General features: G+C 40.0%; 1 protein-coding gene across 1 annotated transcript in view; it reads left to right on the top strand.

Moving 5' to 3' along the window:
- The window catches only part of ITGA8 (integrin subunit alpha 8), a 171239-nt gene extending 159291 nt beyond the window's left edge, over nucleotides 1-11948 (top strand). Inside the window, exons 29-30 of the mRNA XM_081117581.1 lie at nucleotides 7295-7417; nucleotides 9096-11948. Of these exons, the coding sequence (XP_080973707.1) occupies nucleotides 7295-7417; nucleotides 9096-9182 (210 nt within the window). The 3' untranslated portion in view covers nucleotides 9183-11948. The remainder of the gene's footprint in view (nucleotides 1-7294; nucleotides 7418-9095) is intronic.
- The last annotated feature ends 8004 nt before the right edge of the window (nucleotides 11949-19952 follow it).

The raw sequence follows: 19952 nt of genomic DNA, 5'->3' as shown, positions 1-19952 counted from the left end.
AAGGTAAGTCTCAAGTCTCCCAATACTAGAAATGTCAATAGATTTTCAAAGTCAAACTATTTCAGTAAACTTCGTTGGTATTTTAAGGCGAGCACTGCCACAGCTTTCTTCGTTTAGCTCACCTCTCTTTCATGACATGTCTGTTATAGTCTGGATTTATGTTCAACTTAGAAAATAGAGGCTTTGGGTTTTTAATATAGAATGTTCATCCAGAGAGGTTCAAAGGCTTGTAGCTCTAAGGGAGATAAATCTGGGCCCTTTTGTTGTCTCTGAGCACATGTTCATTAACAGAAACATATGTTACCGTCGATTCCATCAACAGTATTGAGTCTTTCTGTGCTGGCCCCAGGTGACAGCCTGCTGTTCTCAACTTATCTCAGAAGATCCACAAAATGATCGGACACATGCTTCCCCCACCCCCACCGCCCTTGTTACTGCATTTTAAAAACCGGTCTTGTTATCTGATGTAGATGATTTACCACACCGTTTAGGTAAAGGTACCAGCAGGTCCTAGAATAACATTGTTTTGTTCCACATAGTTTAGTTACAACGTTGATGAGATGCCCTAGGAACTGAACTCTTGTTTATGTCAATTAGCCTGTGGTGAAATTGGTTTCATTATATGTCAGTTTACTTAGTCGCAGAATCTAGCCATGATGTTAAGCGAGGACCTAACTGTAATTGGAAAAACATTCAGACATTTTTTATAATGAGTTCTCAGAAGTCTTGTCATTCTTACCTTGAAAAGAGCCCAGAGGCAGAGGATTACTTTAAGGTGGTAGAACTCATTACAGTCGGTAGCTTGAAAATCACCAGGGCTCCAGTCCCTACTCTGGCACTGGGAGGAAGTCTCTCAGTTCCTTCTTCCATGAGACTAGAGAATATTCGGTTGTTTTCCTAGGCTCTTGTGTGGGATGACTAGTTTGTTTATACTCCCTTTCAACATGGTCATAATTCACGCATTTCTTGAGGCCTCTATAAGCTCCACATATTGAAGAAATGGCAGTCCCCACCCGCTGCTTGCATGGGGTCTGTGTTGGTAAAAATTAGCTCCCCATGTGATGTGACACTTGTCACGTCCAGAGGTGAAGGAAAGGTTGCGCGAAGCGGAGGGAGAGGACTGAACACTGGTCATCACAGCGCAGCTGTAAAAAGTTCCTCAGTTATTTGAACATTTTTATTTTGCTTGCCAATTAATTTTGACATTTGTGTTCCATGTGACTAAAGCCGTATTCCAATGGTGGCTATTATAAAGTATGTCATGAAAATCCTTATTGAAAAACTCATCCATAAACTGTGAATACATTTGATTTTCAGAACTGTTCACAAAACTTCAGCAGCTTAAAGTGGAATTCTTATATAAACAATTGTTTGGAGTTCAAACTTGTGCTAGGGACTACTTCTCTCACAGGGGCTACTTAAATGTTGTTAAAATGTGTGTTCAGCTGGTCCACCTTATGTAAAAATGGCACCGTAGGTAGGGTATCTTGGTACATTTATTTAAAACATCCTTGTGACCCCACCGAAGTATGTTTACACGAGATTTTGTGATACATAAATACAGATGTCAACATTAATTACAGTTGCAAATACAAGGGAGCTTTTTCCTTCTACCTTGGTATTCTTGTCAAAATATACAAAAATACATCATAAATGTCAATGAGAAAATGCAGGCATATTAAAGATTTATTTATGGCCTTTCGACCATAATAAAAGACAAGATTTACGACATGATGAAGGTAAGATTAAATGTTCCTACTTGGCATCACTGTAAGAAAATATAAACTGCTTACAATTTATGGATTCCACTTCCTAAAATGACAGATAATTATAGTAAGTTAGTTGTTAAAATGTTATACTATTTCCTTAAATAGCTACAGGCTCTTGGTACATAAAAATTAACTAAAAAGTTTTGTCGATTAGCTGGCATGCAATGCAATTTTTCTCCCTAAATCTTAAGTACTTCAGTTACTCAACATTACCCTTCTTTCTTAAAGCAGTTAAAATATGTAATCACAAACCCATGTTCTTAAGGTAAACCTTTAGTCCTGAGTACATCCCACCTTCTGCCTTGGGAACACCTTCTTGGTGGAAGCATCTTAGACTTGGGTAAGGTTAGTCACCGCTTGTGTGAGCCTGCTTATGCAGGATGTTCCCGAGCTGTGCGGCCCGCTGTGGTAGCTACTGGCCACACGCGGATACTGAGTACTGAACCCTGGCTAGTGTGACTGAAGACCTGAACCTGTAGTTTTATTTTATTTTAACTCATTTAAGTGTAAATTAAAACTGCAGCCATATAAAATATTTTAAACACAGCTGTATTGTTTTGGTAAGGCTATGTTTCACTTTATTGAAAACTTAGCAATTATTATGTGCTGCAACTATTAAATATAGGGTGTCCCAAAAAATGTATACACACTTTGAATGATTATAAAATCAGTGTTTACTAACATAGAGTTCATTTTCAAAATTTAAAAGAATCTACAAAAACGAGTACTTTTTTTTGTCAGTGCCTGTTTTCAAACATGACTGTTCTGGTCCAGGCACTGCTGATAATTCGAAGCAATGGAATTGCAAACATTTCATTCAGTATGTGGGTGCCCTCAATTCATCAACTGTTGCCAGTTTTGTACCGTAAACTTTATCTTTATGTATCCCCATTAAAAAGTCTAGTGGACAAATATTCTTTGTTCAAATCTCAGTCTGACTTCACCCATTATTTTAAATCAGTTAAACCTGAAAAGGAGTGAAAATTAAGTTAGTTATCAGCTGTTAAAGTGTGTATACATTTTTTGGTGTCCCCCCAAAATGTATACACACTTTGAATAATTATAAAGGCAGTGTTTCTACTTCAACTGCATTTCCAAACTTTCAGTAGCATTTTAGGACAAATTTCCTTTGTTCAAAACTTAGTCTGGCTGAAAAGAAACATCAATTGAGCTATCAGCTGTTAAAATGTGAATACATGTTTTGGGAACACCTGTATATACTGGATTTTGGAGAGTTAGTAAAAACAAAAAAAGAATGTAAAATATCTTATAAATGTTTTTATATTAATTACCTGTTGAAATGATAGTTTCGATATTTAGGGTTAAATAAAATGTATATTAAAATTAATGCCCCACCTTTCTTTTTCCTTTATTAAAAAAAATTATTGATTTTTAGGGAGAAGAAGGGAGAGGGGGAGAGAGAGAGAAACATCCATGTGAGAGAGAAACATCAATCGGTTGCCTCCAGCAAGCACCCCAACCAGGGATTGAACCCGGAAACCTGAATTAAACTAGCAACCTATCAGTGCAAGGGATGATGCCAACGAACTGAGCCACACCAGCCAGGGCTCTTTTTCCTTTTTAAAAATGTGGCTACTAGAAAATTTAAAATTTAAAGTTCAGCTTGCATTATATTTCTGTTGGAGAGCAGTGATCTAGAGCAGGATTATACAAGGTTCTAGCTTGGAGCTATGAGAGTACTCACAGAGCTTCAGAGAACATGGGGTGTTTAATAAATCTTATTTGAAATGAATAAAAAATTCTTACTATAAATCAGTGATTAGTCATTAGAAACTCTAAAAGTTAAGACCTGTTATTCTCATTTTTTGTCATCCAATGGATAATGCAAGCTTCTTGTGGGCTTGTCAACAGGAGCTGCCAGAAAAACATCAACATTAGAAGTAACACATTTTGGGTATTTTTCTAACATTTTATTTCTTTGCCAAGCTTTCCCAAAACCCTTCTATAATTTCCACAGCACTAATACAAATTTAAATAAATTTAGGCCCTATAAACACGATCAATAAGTCTTTTCGTTTTTAGCTTGCCTTGCAGTTCAAGTTTCTAGTTTGTTTATACAGAACATCAAGTTTCAGGAAAAGCTTTGCTTTACCTGTTTCCACCTGCAGATGAAATGCTCCCTTGCCATTTACAGATGTGACATATGTCGCGAGTCCCAAATCAGTGTGTTCTCAGAAAGACCGCTCCTTTCCAGACATGCGATTCTGCCAGTGATGTGCCGCGTTTGACTCTCTCCCGTCGCTTTCCCGCAGCGGTGGCCTGGCTCCTCCGCACCGGAAAGCTGAAGAAACGCTCTGGGCACGACTGTTGCTTTTCTGTACTTTCACTCTCCGTAGTGTAGTGACGCCTTGACTATGCAGCGAAAAGCCTGGATAAGTTTAGGAAAACAGCTGGGGCTGCACCCATTTAGACTGAGAAACTTGGCATCCTCATTGCCACATGGATGTCATAAAGGCAGCCGGCGAGGGGAGCAGAACACAAGTGCAGAAGGAAAGTCACTCCAAGTTCTCCTATTTTTAAAATTCTTTATGTCCTTTCCTCTTAGTTAATTGCATATAACGACATATAGGAAACATACAACATGTCTAACATTTAAAGTGTTCAGAGAAAGACTATGAAGTGGTATATTTCAAAGGAACATAATGTTACTGGAAGCAGACGGACAACAGTCTGGTGATGAGAATTTCAGAAATTTGAAACTGAAAAGGACAGTAATGATCATCTGCTCTTGGACTTTTTAAAGATCCTGCTGTCAGAATCTTTAGAAGCAAATGCAAACAAGAAAACAGTAGATTTTGTAATTACACCTGTAAAGCTGTTTTCTGCTTCAAGAGACCCTACTAAGCATATCCTGGTCAATTTAATGCTTTATTCCTACTTTTCCATCACTTCTGCAAAAAACCCCCCAAACCTTCATATATCATTATTAGTTCTTTAATTAGTAAGTGACCTCCCCTGCTCCTTTCTACAGACAGACCAAATTAAAGATAATACATCCCAACCTGCAATAACCAAGTGGCCAAGAAACCCAGCAAAGTACTTGGTGGCTCTTCTCTCATTCCATTTCATTTATTTTTATTAAACTAAAACTGTGACAGTCTATGGCTTTTATTTCAATTTCTTTAGTTTTTTGATTTTTCTTTTTTTAACTTACAAAACTAGGACTGTTTCCTATGTTTAACACGAAACAGTGGGAGGCAACTTAAGATATTAATTAGGTAAATCAGGATGGAAAATTGAGGAACATTGTTGCCTGTTTACCTATTCATAAATTTAGGCAATCTCTAACATATGCACAAAATATAGCCTGAAACTCTATTTCCTCCATGGATTTAGACCTTATGGAGGGAAAAAACCCCGTAAAAAACCTCAGAATTTTACATGGCTCCAGATTTTCTCTCTCCTTGGGCAGTGTAACTGGCCTTTGAGTTCATGATCACTACCATCCCTTTCAGTTCCAAAAGTCTGAAATTCTCATTACCAGAACTGTGTCAGTCTGCTCCCAGTAGCATTAGGGCACAGGATATAAAAAGAATTAAGAAGTGATCTAGTCCCTGACATGTTCATGCAGGATACACAAAAAGGCAGTTTTTAAATAAATTACTTAGGCTGCAGAATCCAGGGGCCGTTGTGACTGCTTTGAGCCCCTGTAATGCATTTCTTCAGTACCACGTCCCCTGTCCTTAAACTGTGGCAAGCAGGGTGAGGGTAGTGCCACCGCGGTCGCAGAATGCTGCACTTTCTAATGATGGATGAAATCGGGACAATGCTGGGAAGGAGAGCTAACAGTCAAAGGAAGAAAGTGTAACAGTGAGTAGGTTACAGACAGCCTTTTTCTCTTCGAGAGCACGTATCCAGTCCTCGGCACTGTTGTCCAGGTGGAGTGACCAGCAGTTTCACTACTGTCGATTCTGTTGTTTGGTCTAAATATAAATGATATTCGAGTCTGAAGAAACCAATAAATTAAGTCATCAGTATGTCTGATGCATAGAGGAAGCGGGCCAAGATGAAAGGAGCAATAAAACCCTGACAAGCTGAGAAGAGCATAGACAGGATGCTCAGATCTAGTTAAGGCAGAAGCAAAGAAGTGAGCAGGGCCAGGGCCCAATACCAGAGTGCAGGCTATGAAGACATCCGTACGGCCCTGGTCAGTTTGGTTCAGTGGTTAGAGCACTGGCCTATGGACTGAAAGGTCCTGGGTTCGATTCCAGCCAAGGGCACATACCTCAGTTGCAGGCTCGATCCCCGGCCCCGGTAGGGGTGCATGTGGGAAGCAGTCAATCCATGTGTCCCTCTCACGTTGGTGTTTCTCTCTCTCTCCCTTCCACTCTCTCTGAAAAGCAATGGAAAAATATCCTCAGAAAAATATCCTCCGGTAAGGATTAAAAAAAAAGACATCCATATGTTTATAGCTAGGAAAAGTCTGAGAGCCACCAGCCTACTTCATGACTTCATCTTCTGGCCAGCGCGTCAGAGAACTGTGGCCGAGAGTTCTTGAGCGTGTGTCAGGACTGGACTCATGATCCTTCCAACCAACTTACTTACAAGAATCACTTCAACCAGTTTAGCTGAGGCAATGCTTACTTCTATCTGTAACCAGATAGGCCTGCCTTGGTGAAGAACATTTTGGATCCAAGAACATATTTATTCTCTTTTCCTTGCCAAAAGGTGTTAGCAGGATGGTGGGGGTCTTTCCTTGGTTTTGTTTTGGGGTCTGCAGCTTCTGCTCATGTTGGGGGGCAGGGGTGGTTCACAGACACCAAGCATGCAGTCCTGCTGGGAGGGCCTCATTTACCTACAAGTTTCTTTGCAACAGTGGGGAATGAAATGGGTTCTAATAGCAACCGAAAATTGGATTTAGGATTGAAGGCAGCTCCAAAGCATTAGGACAAATAGCATTCACTTTGCTTACTGTAGTTACTTCCATAAATGCAAGATGGCTATCCTCATACTCTGGGCTATCCTTCACTGACAGAGCAGAGAACCTAAGGATAAAGAGCCACCAACACTGATTAGTTATATGAATCAGCCCTCTGGGACTCATGCTTCTCATCTGTAAAATGGGAGGTTGGATGAGGTGATTTCTAACTTCCCTGCATATCCAACAACCTGATTGCTCACAAGCTCACATCTCAATGAGGTTAGGTCAGTTCAGCAGAGAAACATGAGTGGACAGACTTGGCCTTTTGTAGGGGCTACTTTTAGCCCAATTTAAGGTCGTTCCTTCCCACCTTGTTGGTTCCTGGTCCACCTCAATTCTATCTTAGGGTTTCTGTGCTGTTATAAGCCAAACATCCACAACGTATCTGTAATTGACTTTTCACCCAACCTGGGAGACATGAAAATGTGTGAGTTTTTAAGATCCATGTTCAAGTGTGACAGCCCCTTCAATCTCTCCTAGGATGATTTCAGTTATTATACGGATCCTTTCAATATTATATTCTGCTTTATTTCACCAAAGAGTTTTCAAATTAGAGCTCATTTACTTTATTTTCCCATTCCAGATTAAGACATCAGTTATTTGGGCAACCCCAAATGTTTCCTTCTCAATCCCATTGTGGGTAATAATACTAGCAATACTTCTTGGATTATTGGTTCTGGCCATTTTGACCTTGGCTTTATGGAAGGTGAGTTTCTTTACTTTCTTTTCGTTTTTGAGTAGAGAGGCCACTGAAGGGATTTAAAAAGACAATGCTAGAGGTGTGATTTGGGATTTTTTAACAGTCTAAAAAACATAAAAGAAACACTGTATCTTATTTGCTTTGGCAAACAGTATACTTCTGTAGTTGACATTTAAGAACACTGGGGATGTTGAATGTTTCTTTTATCTTGAGATTTCTTGTAAATAAATATAGAGAGAATTAGACTTTATTAACTAAGACCTGTGATCTTTTCAATATGCTTGGAGTGATAATGTAATTATGAAGACTTCTTTTTCTTGTTTAATTAACCAAGATCTTAAGCTTTTTATTGAAATGGTCTTATTAGCAGTCCTTTGAGATTTTTCTTTATAAGCACTACACAGGTGCAATTAATATAGTAATTAATTGGTACTTGGACTATCAAGCAGGGCAAATAGATCATGCATGTTATAATATTCTTGGACTTGCTTTTTTTAATCTTGCCAATTAGTCTGTCTCCATTAGGAAACCTTAACTTACTCTTTCATGTGTTATACTGAAGTTTGTTTTAAAATATACAATAAAAATTAATTTCTGGCCCCAAAAGAAACATGATTGCCAAGCTTCACAGAGCTTTCCATTCCAAAATAAAAACAATGTCAGGATTATATGACTGTCAGAATAATTAATCCAGTCACATCTTACTTAACCACTATTGTTGTGTTTCTCCAAAAATCATAGTGTGATTTTATTTTAAGACAATATGCAACATGCTTAATAGACCTATAAACTGGGAAAACCTTGCCTTTTAAGTTAAAAATTGGTGACCAGCTGTTTTGTGCCATCTTCAGCCCACATAGTCTTACCCACCTTAGAAAAAGACTTCTGTGTTATTTATAGTAACTGTATTTCCATAAATGTTATACGTGCCAATTAATAGAACATTGCGCTAGTCCTACAAAACAAAGACGACTTGATAGTTATAAGCCAAACCCAATAAGTTGAGCTTCTAATGAAGAAACAATAAATAAAAATTGAGGTTCTGGGTTTCTAGGAAAATAAATATTCTCCTAGACCAAATACTAATTTGAAATTTAGGGGGATAAACATTGTAGAATCGCCTCTTCCCTGAGTTTTGGTTAATCTTTGCAAAGTCCCTAAGATGTTCTGGGATTGAAATAAATGACCAATCTAATTTCCTCCATATGCTATATGTCCCACCAAAGGCAGAGGGATCCCCAAGGACCCCCTCACTTCCTCCTGAAATCCATCCCAAGGAAGCTACAGGGTATTTCAGGAGAGACTCTCACTTGCTTAGTCAGCAGTTAGTGCCACTGCTGCTGGCTCCAGAAAACATGCAGAAAAGCAGAGGAATTCCCTGGGCCAGGTCTCTGTCACACCAGGAAAAGATACAAGGGCCCTAAGTGGCTTGTATAAAACAGGGACATTCTCCCACTGTCAGGATGTGGCAGGAAGAAGGATCTGAACACTCTGCCCAGTGCAACGAGTCCCTCTGCAGGTAAAGAACAGTCTGTTTTCACCCCCTAATTTGGAGAATCAGGAAGATTAGCTCCACAGAGCTCTAAGATCCTTAGAAAATGTATGAAGTGCAAAATATTAGCACGAGGGGGTTCACAAGTTCCCAGGTTTATTTGCTTTTATAGCCCATGTTTCTCTTCTGTAGTGCGGATTCTTTGACAGATCCAGACCCCCCCAAGATGATATGAATGACAGGGAACAGCTGACAGATGAGAAAACCCCGGGTGCATGAAAAGGAAAAACCAAAGGCCAAAAGCTCCAACACTGATCCTGTTCAAAGAAAAGAAGGAACATGAAGGTTAAACAAGGTTTTCCTGTACGTGCCAGTGTCCTAAGAAACGAGAGGGCCCCGGGAACTATCACCTCAGCTACACCACACTTTGGAGACATTGCCATGGAGCCCAGCGAGCCTTTTGGGAAAGGAAACATCCTCAACACTCTAGAAACAGCCGTCATGCAAAATTTCTTTCACTTGAGTCATTCTGGATTTAGCAGACACTTTGAAATGGGTGTGGGAACCGAGGCTGCTTTCCAGGTAAATCCAACTTAAGTCGCAAAGACAAAATGCCTGAATTATGATAGAATTTAGAAGGTGAACTAGGACCAAACCTTCCAACACTACTGTATCCAAAGGAAAATTTGACACCTCCCTATGGAAAAGAGATATTTCTAACGACGTTACGGCTCAGGGAGACAAGTAGATGTTGTTGGGACTGTGAAAGTACTTTTGAAACGACAAAGATAATCTTGTAAGCAAGGATAACAATTTATTTATTTATTTTCCATTTCTCTAGGCTGATACTTTGGTCATGTAGAGGATTCGGAGTTTAAGATTTGGTCAGCTGGTTTTCGAAATCACTCACTAAATCCCTTCTAAGATTACCATTTTGTGCAGATCAGTCATTTAACAGAGCTTCTTTAGGACTTAGTGTTAAGAAAAGCAAATTGGTATTTGGAGATAGTTTCACTTAATACTTTGCTGCCTTCCACCTGAAATTTCTTGTATTCACATTTTCCAGGGACTCACATCTGCTTAATTTAGCTTTGCAAAAAGTTGCATTTATGGTTCCTTTAAAAAAAAATAAAATTATTCCATTAACTTAATTAGGCATACACAAATTTCAAGGTACTCTCAATCTTGTGTGGTATTTAAAAGTTATGTTAAAATGTCTAGAGTCCATTAATAAAAAAGCAATTTAACAATATGAGTAAACATTTTTAATATCTATAAGAAGCAACACCAATATTTAACTTCAGATTAAATACCTATTTTCTCTACTATACCTCAAATTTATTATGTACACAGAGAAGACATGTTAAACATAAACAGGAAGCAAATGCAAAGTTATGCAGACCTGAGATGAACCTAGAAAACGGATTCCCAAGGATTTTATTTAAAACTGCTTATACCAACTTTACTACTCATTTTTACTGATAATCTTTATAGTACATGACTTTGGAAAATTATCTTTATTTAAGCTATCTTCCTATCATCTTGAATTTAACCACCATAAAAACTTGATGTTTCAAACTTGTAAATAAGCCATAATCATGTGTAATATTAACATTTTCGAAGTAAAATTGACCAGCCAAATTCATATAGTCTGCACAACTTTGTATCCTTTTTATAATAATGAAAAATTACTATGAAGAAATGCTGAACAAATTTTATATTTATGTGCAATATTTTATAGACCTATGTATCTAAAGCATGTTTACACTGGCATTAGTTATTTTTAAATTAATATCCTGAAAACTAAAGTATGATAGAACAAGCAGACCCAAATCCTTAGTTTACAAAGCCATTGGAAAGTTTGTGTCCCAGTTTCAATAATCACACTTTGTTTGAAAGAAGAGGCAAACTCACAGACACTAAATTTTCTGTCCTGCCGTAACCTGGAGACAAGCCATTTGGCTATAGCTGCAGAACTTCTTTGGAGACCAAATGAAAGGCATGTGGAAGAAGACACGATGCGGTTCATATTCTTCCCACTTATGAATTAAATCCTGTCATGGTAGCGGTTTCCAGTGTGTCAGGAGCGAAGTCTGGCTCCCAGTGTATGTGGCTGACTGTGGGTGAGAACCGCACGTGCCTCAAACTGTTTGAGGGCCCCACACCAGCCTCTGGTCTTCGGTGTTAGTTGTCTAGCTAGACTTGGCTTTACAGGGAGGTGGTCATCTATAGGACATGATCGAAGGGATCTCAGGCAGGACTCTTTGCCCCTAAATAATGCCCTAACTCTTGTCTCCTTTTTAGCCACTAGAAATTAGCACCTCAGGATTTTTGGTCATAAGAGGTGTCTGAGAAAACACAGCCATCGCCTTGTAAGCTCACATTGGTGAAGGAACTCGGAACTCTTAGGGCTAGATGAGTGTAGGACCCTGTGAGACCCCTCATACGGGCACCTGGGGAAACTAAAGGTCCCAGGAAAACTGGGACCCAAAAAAAGAGCAAGGCATGAGGGCTTCAAAGGCAAACTCTGCCTTCTGCATAGTTGCAGCCAAAAGCAGTCCCTTCTAAAGGGGTGAGCACCGCTACCCACAGGCATTACATGGAGGCCATCACGCACACACTGGCCCTCTTGGCCACTTAGAACATGGAAACAAAGGGAGGAAGGGGACACTGAGGTCAGGGGACCCTTCCAGGCCTCGGGTCCTGAGCTCCCTTCCCTCCACATGCAGTAACTGAGCACTGAGCGCATCTGCTTCTCGTCAGGGGATAGCCAATCACTTTCACAACTCAGAACGTGCCCTGCTTCTTTTAGAATCTCTCTATGTGTTAGATACCCCTTTGAAAATTCTTGCAGCTGGTTTTTAAGACATGGAAAATGGGCAAATCAAGTTTAATAAACTTGGAGGGTTTTATGCAGTAAATACACAACATGGACTAGTCGCCACTGAAATCCTATTTCAACTCAACTCTTCTTTTTCCTGTTTTATTTAAATACACTTGTAGATATCTGTGAAGATTTATCATGTACCTATTTACCTTGTCACTAATAAAATAAAAAATGAAAGACACTTTGATGTACTTGTGGTTTGTTTCACAAGCAAAGGAAAGATTTCCCACAGTGGCAGACATCAAAGTTTTTGTCTATACACCTTGATTCTTTTTTTTTTTAAGAATTTTTAAAAAAATATATCTTTATAGATTTCAGAGAGAGGAAGGGAGAGGGAGAAAGAGACAGAAACATCAATGATGAGAGTCATTGATGGGCTGCCTCCTGCACGCCCCCTACTGGCGATCAAGCCCTTAACCCGGGCATGTGCCCTGACCGGGAATCGAACCACGATCTCCTGGATCCTAGGTCAATGCTCAACCAATGAGCCACACCCGGCCGGGCTACACCTTGATTCTTTATTATAAAAATGACATTGGAAGAAATTTGAAAGAGTAAAAACACGTCACTCCTTTGGGATAATGAAAATGTTCTCAGCTTAGATTATGGTAATATTTGCACAATGCTGAATATACTAAGAAACACTGTACTGTATGCTTTTTAAATAGGTGAGTTTTATGGTATATGAATTAAATTTCAATAAGAATGTTAAAAAATTTGTTAGGTCATTTCTAACACCCCCACCCTTATACAACTGAATTCTCTATGTTGCCTTTCAAATTTTGTCTATATGTAAATCTTTTATGAAGCCTCCCTTGCATATTTGGCCAATTCAAAAGCTCCTCCTGTCCTTCAATGGCATTTCGTGAGTTACTACAGTTTTCCATTTGTTTACATGACTATAGTACAGCTGAACTGACTCTCAATGGGGACAGGAACCATATCTTTTCTCCTATATTTAGCACCAACATCTGGCGTATAGTCGGGACTCAAAACCATTTCTGAATGAATGAATGAATGAATGGACATATATGCACAGTAATTATCATAGAGAACATGAACATTTGTAATTTGCTTCCATTACAAGTCTCAGGGTTCACACATTTTTACATCCTCATATTTGTAGTGTTCATACAATGTTACTATAGTTCTCTAATGTTCTCTTCAGTGTGCGGACCATCCTTTGTTTAACCCCCTCTTATGGAGAATAGATATTCACAGATTTATATACTAAGAATAACATTAAATGGAATGCTTTCATAAGGCTTCTTTTCATTTATTTCAATGAACAAACTTCACAAGGGTGAGAGTGCTTAGTCAAAGTATATAAAGATTTTTGTAGTTCTGGATAACATATTGTTTCTTGAGAATGCTAGATCAATTTGCATTAACCTAAAAATACCATTTCCTTTATAATTCTGTTAGTGTTTTAACATATTTCGGTACTTGTTTTCAGATATTACTTTTTAAAATTTGTATTTCACTAGAATTTAGTACCCTATGTACACATTTAATTCTGAGTTCTAATACTTATCAATCATTCAATATAGATCACTTTATTGGTAATATTCCATAAGATGTTAAATACTTTCCGCTTTTCTGGTCAGCATTCGTGGATCCCAACGAGGTGAACCCAGTGTCTGCGTGCTCTCCCTGTAGCCAAAAGCAAGCCAACTCAAAGGCTCCTCCTGTCCTTCAATGACATTTTGGTCCACGGGTGCCTGTGCGTCCCAGATGAAAAAAATGCAACCACATCTAAGGTTCGGTAATACTGGTGCTGAAGATCAAAACACCATCCCAGTACAAACTAGTCTGAGTGGGGCAAGACTTCCCTGAAGCATATGGAAAGGTCCATACTGGGCTAGTCTCGCTGGTTAAATCCTACACATGCTCATAGTGAGGGAAAAAAGATGCTTTTCATGTCTTGTAAGGTAGTAAAGTGCTTGGTAATTGAATGTGTGCAGTGAGAGCTCAGTCCTCAGCAAATTCTGTTGCTATCTTTGTCACTTCCACCCATTTTTTATGGAGACACGCAGCTGTGTCGGTACTTTCGAAACATTGAGTTGAGATTTGGGTGCCTAGAGTGGGCAAATGAGATAAGGATCACTTCTTGCAGAATTCTGTGACAAAGTAGGATTCCCTTACAAGTTGCACACTTCCTCTGTGAAATTTGCACCATATCCACAGGGTCCCTCTAGAGCACCCAGCATCCTGGCACCCTCATGAAGAGCCAAAACACTAAAACTTTTTGTTGATATCCATGAATGTTAAGACAGTACCTATCTTCCTGGGGCCTAAAGTTCTTTCCTCAAAATCCATATAGAAGATTTTCTCTTCAGAACTCTGCTGACATTAAAAGGTTAATTTCTTTAGCATGAAGTTTAAAGCATTAAAACTTCAGACTCACTTGAGAGCTGAGTAAAAACCATAACTCCCCAGTGATGCTTCAGTCAATGGTGAGTTCAGAATGGCCAGCGTACACAAGGCACAGCACTGCTTCCCGTGTTTGACTCTCCCCACCCCACCCCCAAAATACCATCTGCCTGACACACTGCCTTTTGGAATTGTTTGTGAGCAAGTTCTCTATTATTTATGATTGTTGGCCAAAATCCACACGGAAATGTAGCCTGATACTAGAACCCCTTAACAACAAAAAGCCTTGAATTTAACTTCTATCAGCACCATGATATGACACAGTAAGAATGTTCTTAAATTCTCTCTGCTGTTGTTTATTTTGGTTGTTCATTGTGTTGCAGAAACAACCAAGTGATCAGCAAATTAGCCAATCTTTTGGTGGGATTTATTTTTAAGCAGTAAAGTGGGCCTCCCTGGTTTTAAAATTTTAGATATCAACTTTCATTCACTTAATTGACCATAGGGTACAAGCATTTTATTTCTATAAGAACTTTCAATTTTTAAAAGTTCCACATTTCTCTTTTATTTTAGTTTCCTAGGGCTGGAAGTACCACAAATTGGGTGGCTTAAAACAGCAGACATTCATTGTCACACAGTTCTTGAAGCAAGCAGTTTATAATTAAGACGTCACCAGGGGCTTGCTCCCTTTGAAGGTTCTAGGGAAGGAATTGTTCCTTTGCCTCTCTCATAGATTCTGTAGTCCCAGGTGTTCCTTAGCTCATGAATGCATCGCTCTAATCCTCCCTCTTGACATGATGTTCTCCCTGTGTCAAGGACAATGGGTGTCTCACATAGTCTCCTCTTTGTGTGTATCTGTGTCCATGTTTCCCCCTTTTTAAAATCCTTACCCGAGGACATGTTTCTTATTGATTTTAGAGAGGAAGGGGGAAGAGAGAGAGAGAAACATTGATCAGTTGCCCCTCGTGCATGCCCCAACCAAACCTGCAACTAGATATGTGCCTTGACCGGGAATCAAACCTGCAACCTTTTTGCTGTACAGGATTATGTTCCAACTGAGCCACCTGGCCAGGGCCATGTTTTCCTTTTTATAAGGACACCAGATGTATGGAATCAGGGTCCACCCTAATGACTTAGTTTTAACTTGATTACCTCTGTAAAGAACCTTTCTCAACTATAGTCACGTTCTGAGATACTGGGGTTTAGGATTCAACATAACTTTTGGGGAGAACACAATTTGACTCATAGTATCCTCCTTCAAAAGTATGTATCATATAGGACAGTTTGACAAGTGAGCTGAGGATGACAAAGCACATATGAAGAGTTTAACAAGGGTACCTTTATATCAGTCTTTTTATTTATACTCACTCAGGTAATACACTGGTGTTGCCCAGTATATAAACAGAGTTATAAATATTTCTTTTTTCTTTTTCATTTTTAATCCTCACCTGAGGATATTTTTTTCCCCCATTGCTTCACAGAGAGTGGGGGTGGGGAGAAACAGCGATGTGAGAGAGACACATTGATTGGTTGCCTCCTGCACGCACCCCGACCGGGCCAGGGATCAAGCCTGCAACCGAGGTAGGTGCCCTTGACCAGAATTGAAAACCCAGGACACTTTGGTCTGCAGGCCGATGCTCTAACCATTGAGCCAAACTGGCTAGGGTGATTTACAAATATTTTTATGTTTTCTCTCATTTATTGCCTTCATGCACATATTAGAAGATTAAGGCAATTGCATTATTTGTACATTTACTCATCTTTTCTGCTCTGAAATTTCCTGCCACCACCATTCATGTTCTCATTCTCTTCTTTTCCCTTGAAATAATAATCTCATTCTCATGGACAATATGAATAAATGCCAGTTTTGTGATGTAACAGAGCAGATTCCTCACTGATTGGAAACTGAAGGGTGCTGGTCACTGAGAAGCTGAGGGAAAGTCCTTATCTTTGGCCTATGGAGCTTGATCCCCAGCCCCACTGTTCAACAAAGGAAAGGCGTTGCTTAAATCTGCAATGACCCAGCCCTGGCTGGTGTGGTTCAGTTGGTTGAGCGCTGTCCCGTACCCTGAAAGGTTGCCAATTCCGTTCCCAGTCAGGGCACATACCCAGGTTTCTGGATCAGTCCCTGATCAGGAGTGTACAGGAGGCAACCAATTGATGTTTCTCTCTCTCTCCCCCCCTCCCCCTCCCCCTCTCCCTCCCCTCTCCCTCTCCCTCTCCCTTCCACTCTCTTTAAAATCAATAAAAGCGTGACCTCAGGTGTGGATTAAAAAAATGACAAAAAAACACAATGACCCAGAGCTGGGAAAAACAGCTATCATATGGGTGATGGAACCAAGAAAGACAAAGATAAATAGCATGTACTTGTACATGTTGTGTGTGGCACTGGCCACATGCTAGGTAGTAGGAGGGAGTTTACACACACACTCAAAAATCAATCTGGTCTTACAGGTTGGCCAACAGGCCAGAGTTACAGCATACTAAGTAAACCTTTTTTTCGCTTCACTTTTCTGCTCTTTCCCCCATGGTTTTTCCCAGTCCTTACTGGGAAATTTCCATCCATTTACATGTAGGTAGAGGTGGCTTCCATGCCAGGGGGAGGGTATTACTGAGTGTTTCCCTTTGGCCAGTGGTGTGTCACCCTACACTCAGCTTCAGGAGTCTGTCCAAGCCAACAAGCTCCAGGCATCAGCTGCATTGGGTGTATTTCATTATGGAGAGAAAAGCAACTAGAATAGGAAAAGCCTCAAGCATGTAAGGAATGCTTAAGAAACCAGAGGTCATTTTAACCTTGAGAAGAGAATGTCCTGGGGGAAATAGTGGGTAATCATTAGTATCTGAAGGACCATTATGAGAAAGCAGAGTAGGAAGGAGTTGAGGATGAAATAATGTCATAATAACAATAAAAATTGAAATGCATTAAGCATTCACTCCATGTCAAACCCCTTGTTAATGCTTTACATGCATTTTTCATTGACTCCTCACAACCACCACATGAAGCAGATTCTAGGATTATCCCTGTTTTATGCATGAATTGAGGTCTAGAGAAAGTAGCTTGACAGTTTACACCATAGTTGGTGGCAGAACTGAGATTCAGACCCAGGTCTGCCTAACTCCAAGGGTCAGGGTTACCTAACCTGCCATTTTCAACAAACTGAGAGTATCTACTACATTCCATGCTCAACGTAGAGAGGCAGACATTCAAGAAAGTGGGATTAGAATGGATTTTCATGACCTTGGTGATCCTTTTTAAATCCTCTCAGAACAAGACAATAAAAATTAAAAGAGCTTCTAGGTACTAAAATACAAAGTGGGGTCCTTTATTTATTGACAGTGCTGGGAACTGGAACTTTGTCTTCTTTTACTTTCCCAACTCTATTTAGATTCACACACACGATGAAAGATTCTCAACATCCCGCAACACCTAAGGAAGTTAGATAGACACTATTTTAATTTTCACAATATATGAGTAGAGAAGCTCATTCTTTAGGTCATCTGCCAAGATCAAAGCTGACTCCCAAAGCCATGGGGATTTCAGAGTTCAAGAACAGTGTATTTTAAATAGTTTTTCTTGCACCAAAAAGCTGCTGGCCAGAAGCCTAAATGGCAGAAGAAACTTAATTTGTCAGATCAAAAAAAAATCTAGACTTTTTCAATTTCATTTTAGGAAACAGCAACCTCATATAATATCCTCCCAAGGCCTCAAACCATTGCTGTGAACTGATCTCATTGGTTAGGAGATTGATATTTTGTTTTCATATTTTGGAAACCAGAGTTAATAAGGAATTAACCCCTGACAAATAGAATTCCCATTTAGTCCTCGACTTAGGAGGTCTGCTGACTGTATTAACATCAGTGTCTGTTCATATGCAACTCAGTTTCTGTGACACTGAAATGCTATACATTATTTTTTAATCAAGATGTTATCTGTACAACTGGAAGAATGAATCCCTCCTAACTCACTCCCCTGTTGGACCGAGACGGGGGAAGACCGTGGTCCTTATTGGCTTGAACTCTGGGTCAAGGAAAGGTAATGACCTTGCTTTGCCTGCTGTGATGTGATGCTTTTGTGGGGCAGGCAGGCGGCATTTCATCTGGGTTGGGTAAGAAGGGAGGGAAATACAGAAGATGTTTTACTTTCTCTTTAAGTGTTTGGATCACACTGTCTTCAAGAATTAATATTTATCCTTAGGAGTTGGAAGGGGTGTGTGTGTGTGTGTGCATGTGTGTAGGGAGGAGGGGGAGGGGGCAGGGGGGGAGAGAGAGAGAGAGAGAGAGAGAGGAGGGTCTGCAATGCATGTAGGAGAAACCGCAAAGGGAGCTGCAGGTGGAGTCAGAAGTTCCTGAGCATCCTAAGGAACATCTCTCTACCCTAAATGCTCAGACAAGAAGTGCTGAGAGGGATGGGTCTGAGGAGCGGTCTGGTGACTGAGAACGGGAAGTTTCCTTGAGGCTGAGATTTGCAGCACACAGATTAGAAGAGAGAAGCGTTGTATAGTGACAGAACTGAGGACAGGAGAGCAAGGAAGGAATCTCTGTGAGGACCTTAATTTCACGGGTACCTTTCCCATGGACAACCAGAAAATAATGTTTAGCATGAAGTGTGTAACTTCTTTTCCTCTGTTGCAAGGCTTCAGTGATCCCATTCGGCACAATTTGACCTTCCTGTCAACAGTAGACTGCATTAATGGCCCTAGTTCTTCATTCTTCCTTGTATCTATGCATGCCCTTTGCCATGTGGCTTTGTTGTTCCTCCCATCAAAAGGCCACCTACCCTTCCCTACCCTTGATTCTGAGTCCGGCCATGTAACCCACTGCGGACAATGGGATGTTAGCAGAGGCTTGAAGAAGCACATGCCTAACAAAGCTTACTTCCCACTAAGTCTGCTGTTACCATGGAAGGACAGGCCAGGGTTAAGCTCCTTGTCCGAGGAGGCAGATGAGAGACACGTGGAGGGCCCAACACCAGTGTAGATGAGCTGACCACCTACCAACATGTAGACTCAAGACAAATAATATATGTGATAATATAAGTAGCTTGTCTGAGGGCATGACAAGCTTGCAGGCACCTGAATCCAGAGTCCACTCTCAACTACTAAGCTATGCAGTTGCTTTGGATGACAAAGTTGCAGGGCAAACAAAGAAAGGGAAGTATGACATGCCCTTAATCTCGCCTCCACTATAGCTTGTATGGAGGGAGCAGCATCCCATTGAGGGGCCATGGCTAAAAGTTCCCAGTGGTAGGAGGGGACCATGGTGTCCAGGGAGCAGGGAAGATCTTCCTCCCCCACCTTCTACTCTCCCCATCCCCTACCCAGTCAAATGCCAGATCTTGAGATAATCACAAGGATAATTCTCCCTAATATACACTAGAGGAGGGTTCTCAAGCAAAAAAAAAAGAAAATACCTCTTAAGTTACACATCATGATTTAAGTATTATGAAGTATTATATCTGTGATAATAGATGTACATTATATGTACACTGAGCATTTTAAAAGTTTGTATGGAAAAGTGTAATAGGCATATATGAATGGGGCTATAAATGAGGTAACTAGTATATTAGCCAACCTTCACATCCTTTGAAGTGTTATCATCTTCAAAGGAGCCTTACTTTGAGAACTGTTACTATAATCATGATATTACTACAGGGCTGACATTGCTCATGAATGATTAAAACGCCTCCTTCAAATTTCAGACACTTCTCCAGTCAAGTAAATGTATATACTTATAAGACATATACCATTCACAGACACACAACATTTTGTTTTTACCTCTTCCAGCTAAGT

The sequence above is a fragment of the Miniopterus schreibersii genome, assembly GCF_964146895.1.
Source record: "Miniopterus schreibersii genome assembly, chromosome: 1".
NCBI lineage: Eukaryota > Metazoa > Chordata > Mammalia > Chiroptera > Miniopteridae > Miniopterus > Miniopterus schreibersii.
The sequence above is the reverse complement of the archived record's forward strand: the minus strand, read 5'-3'. Positions and strand labels throughout refer to the sequence as shown.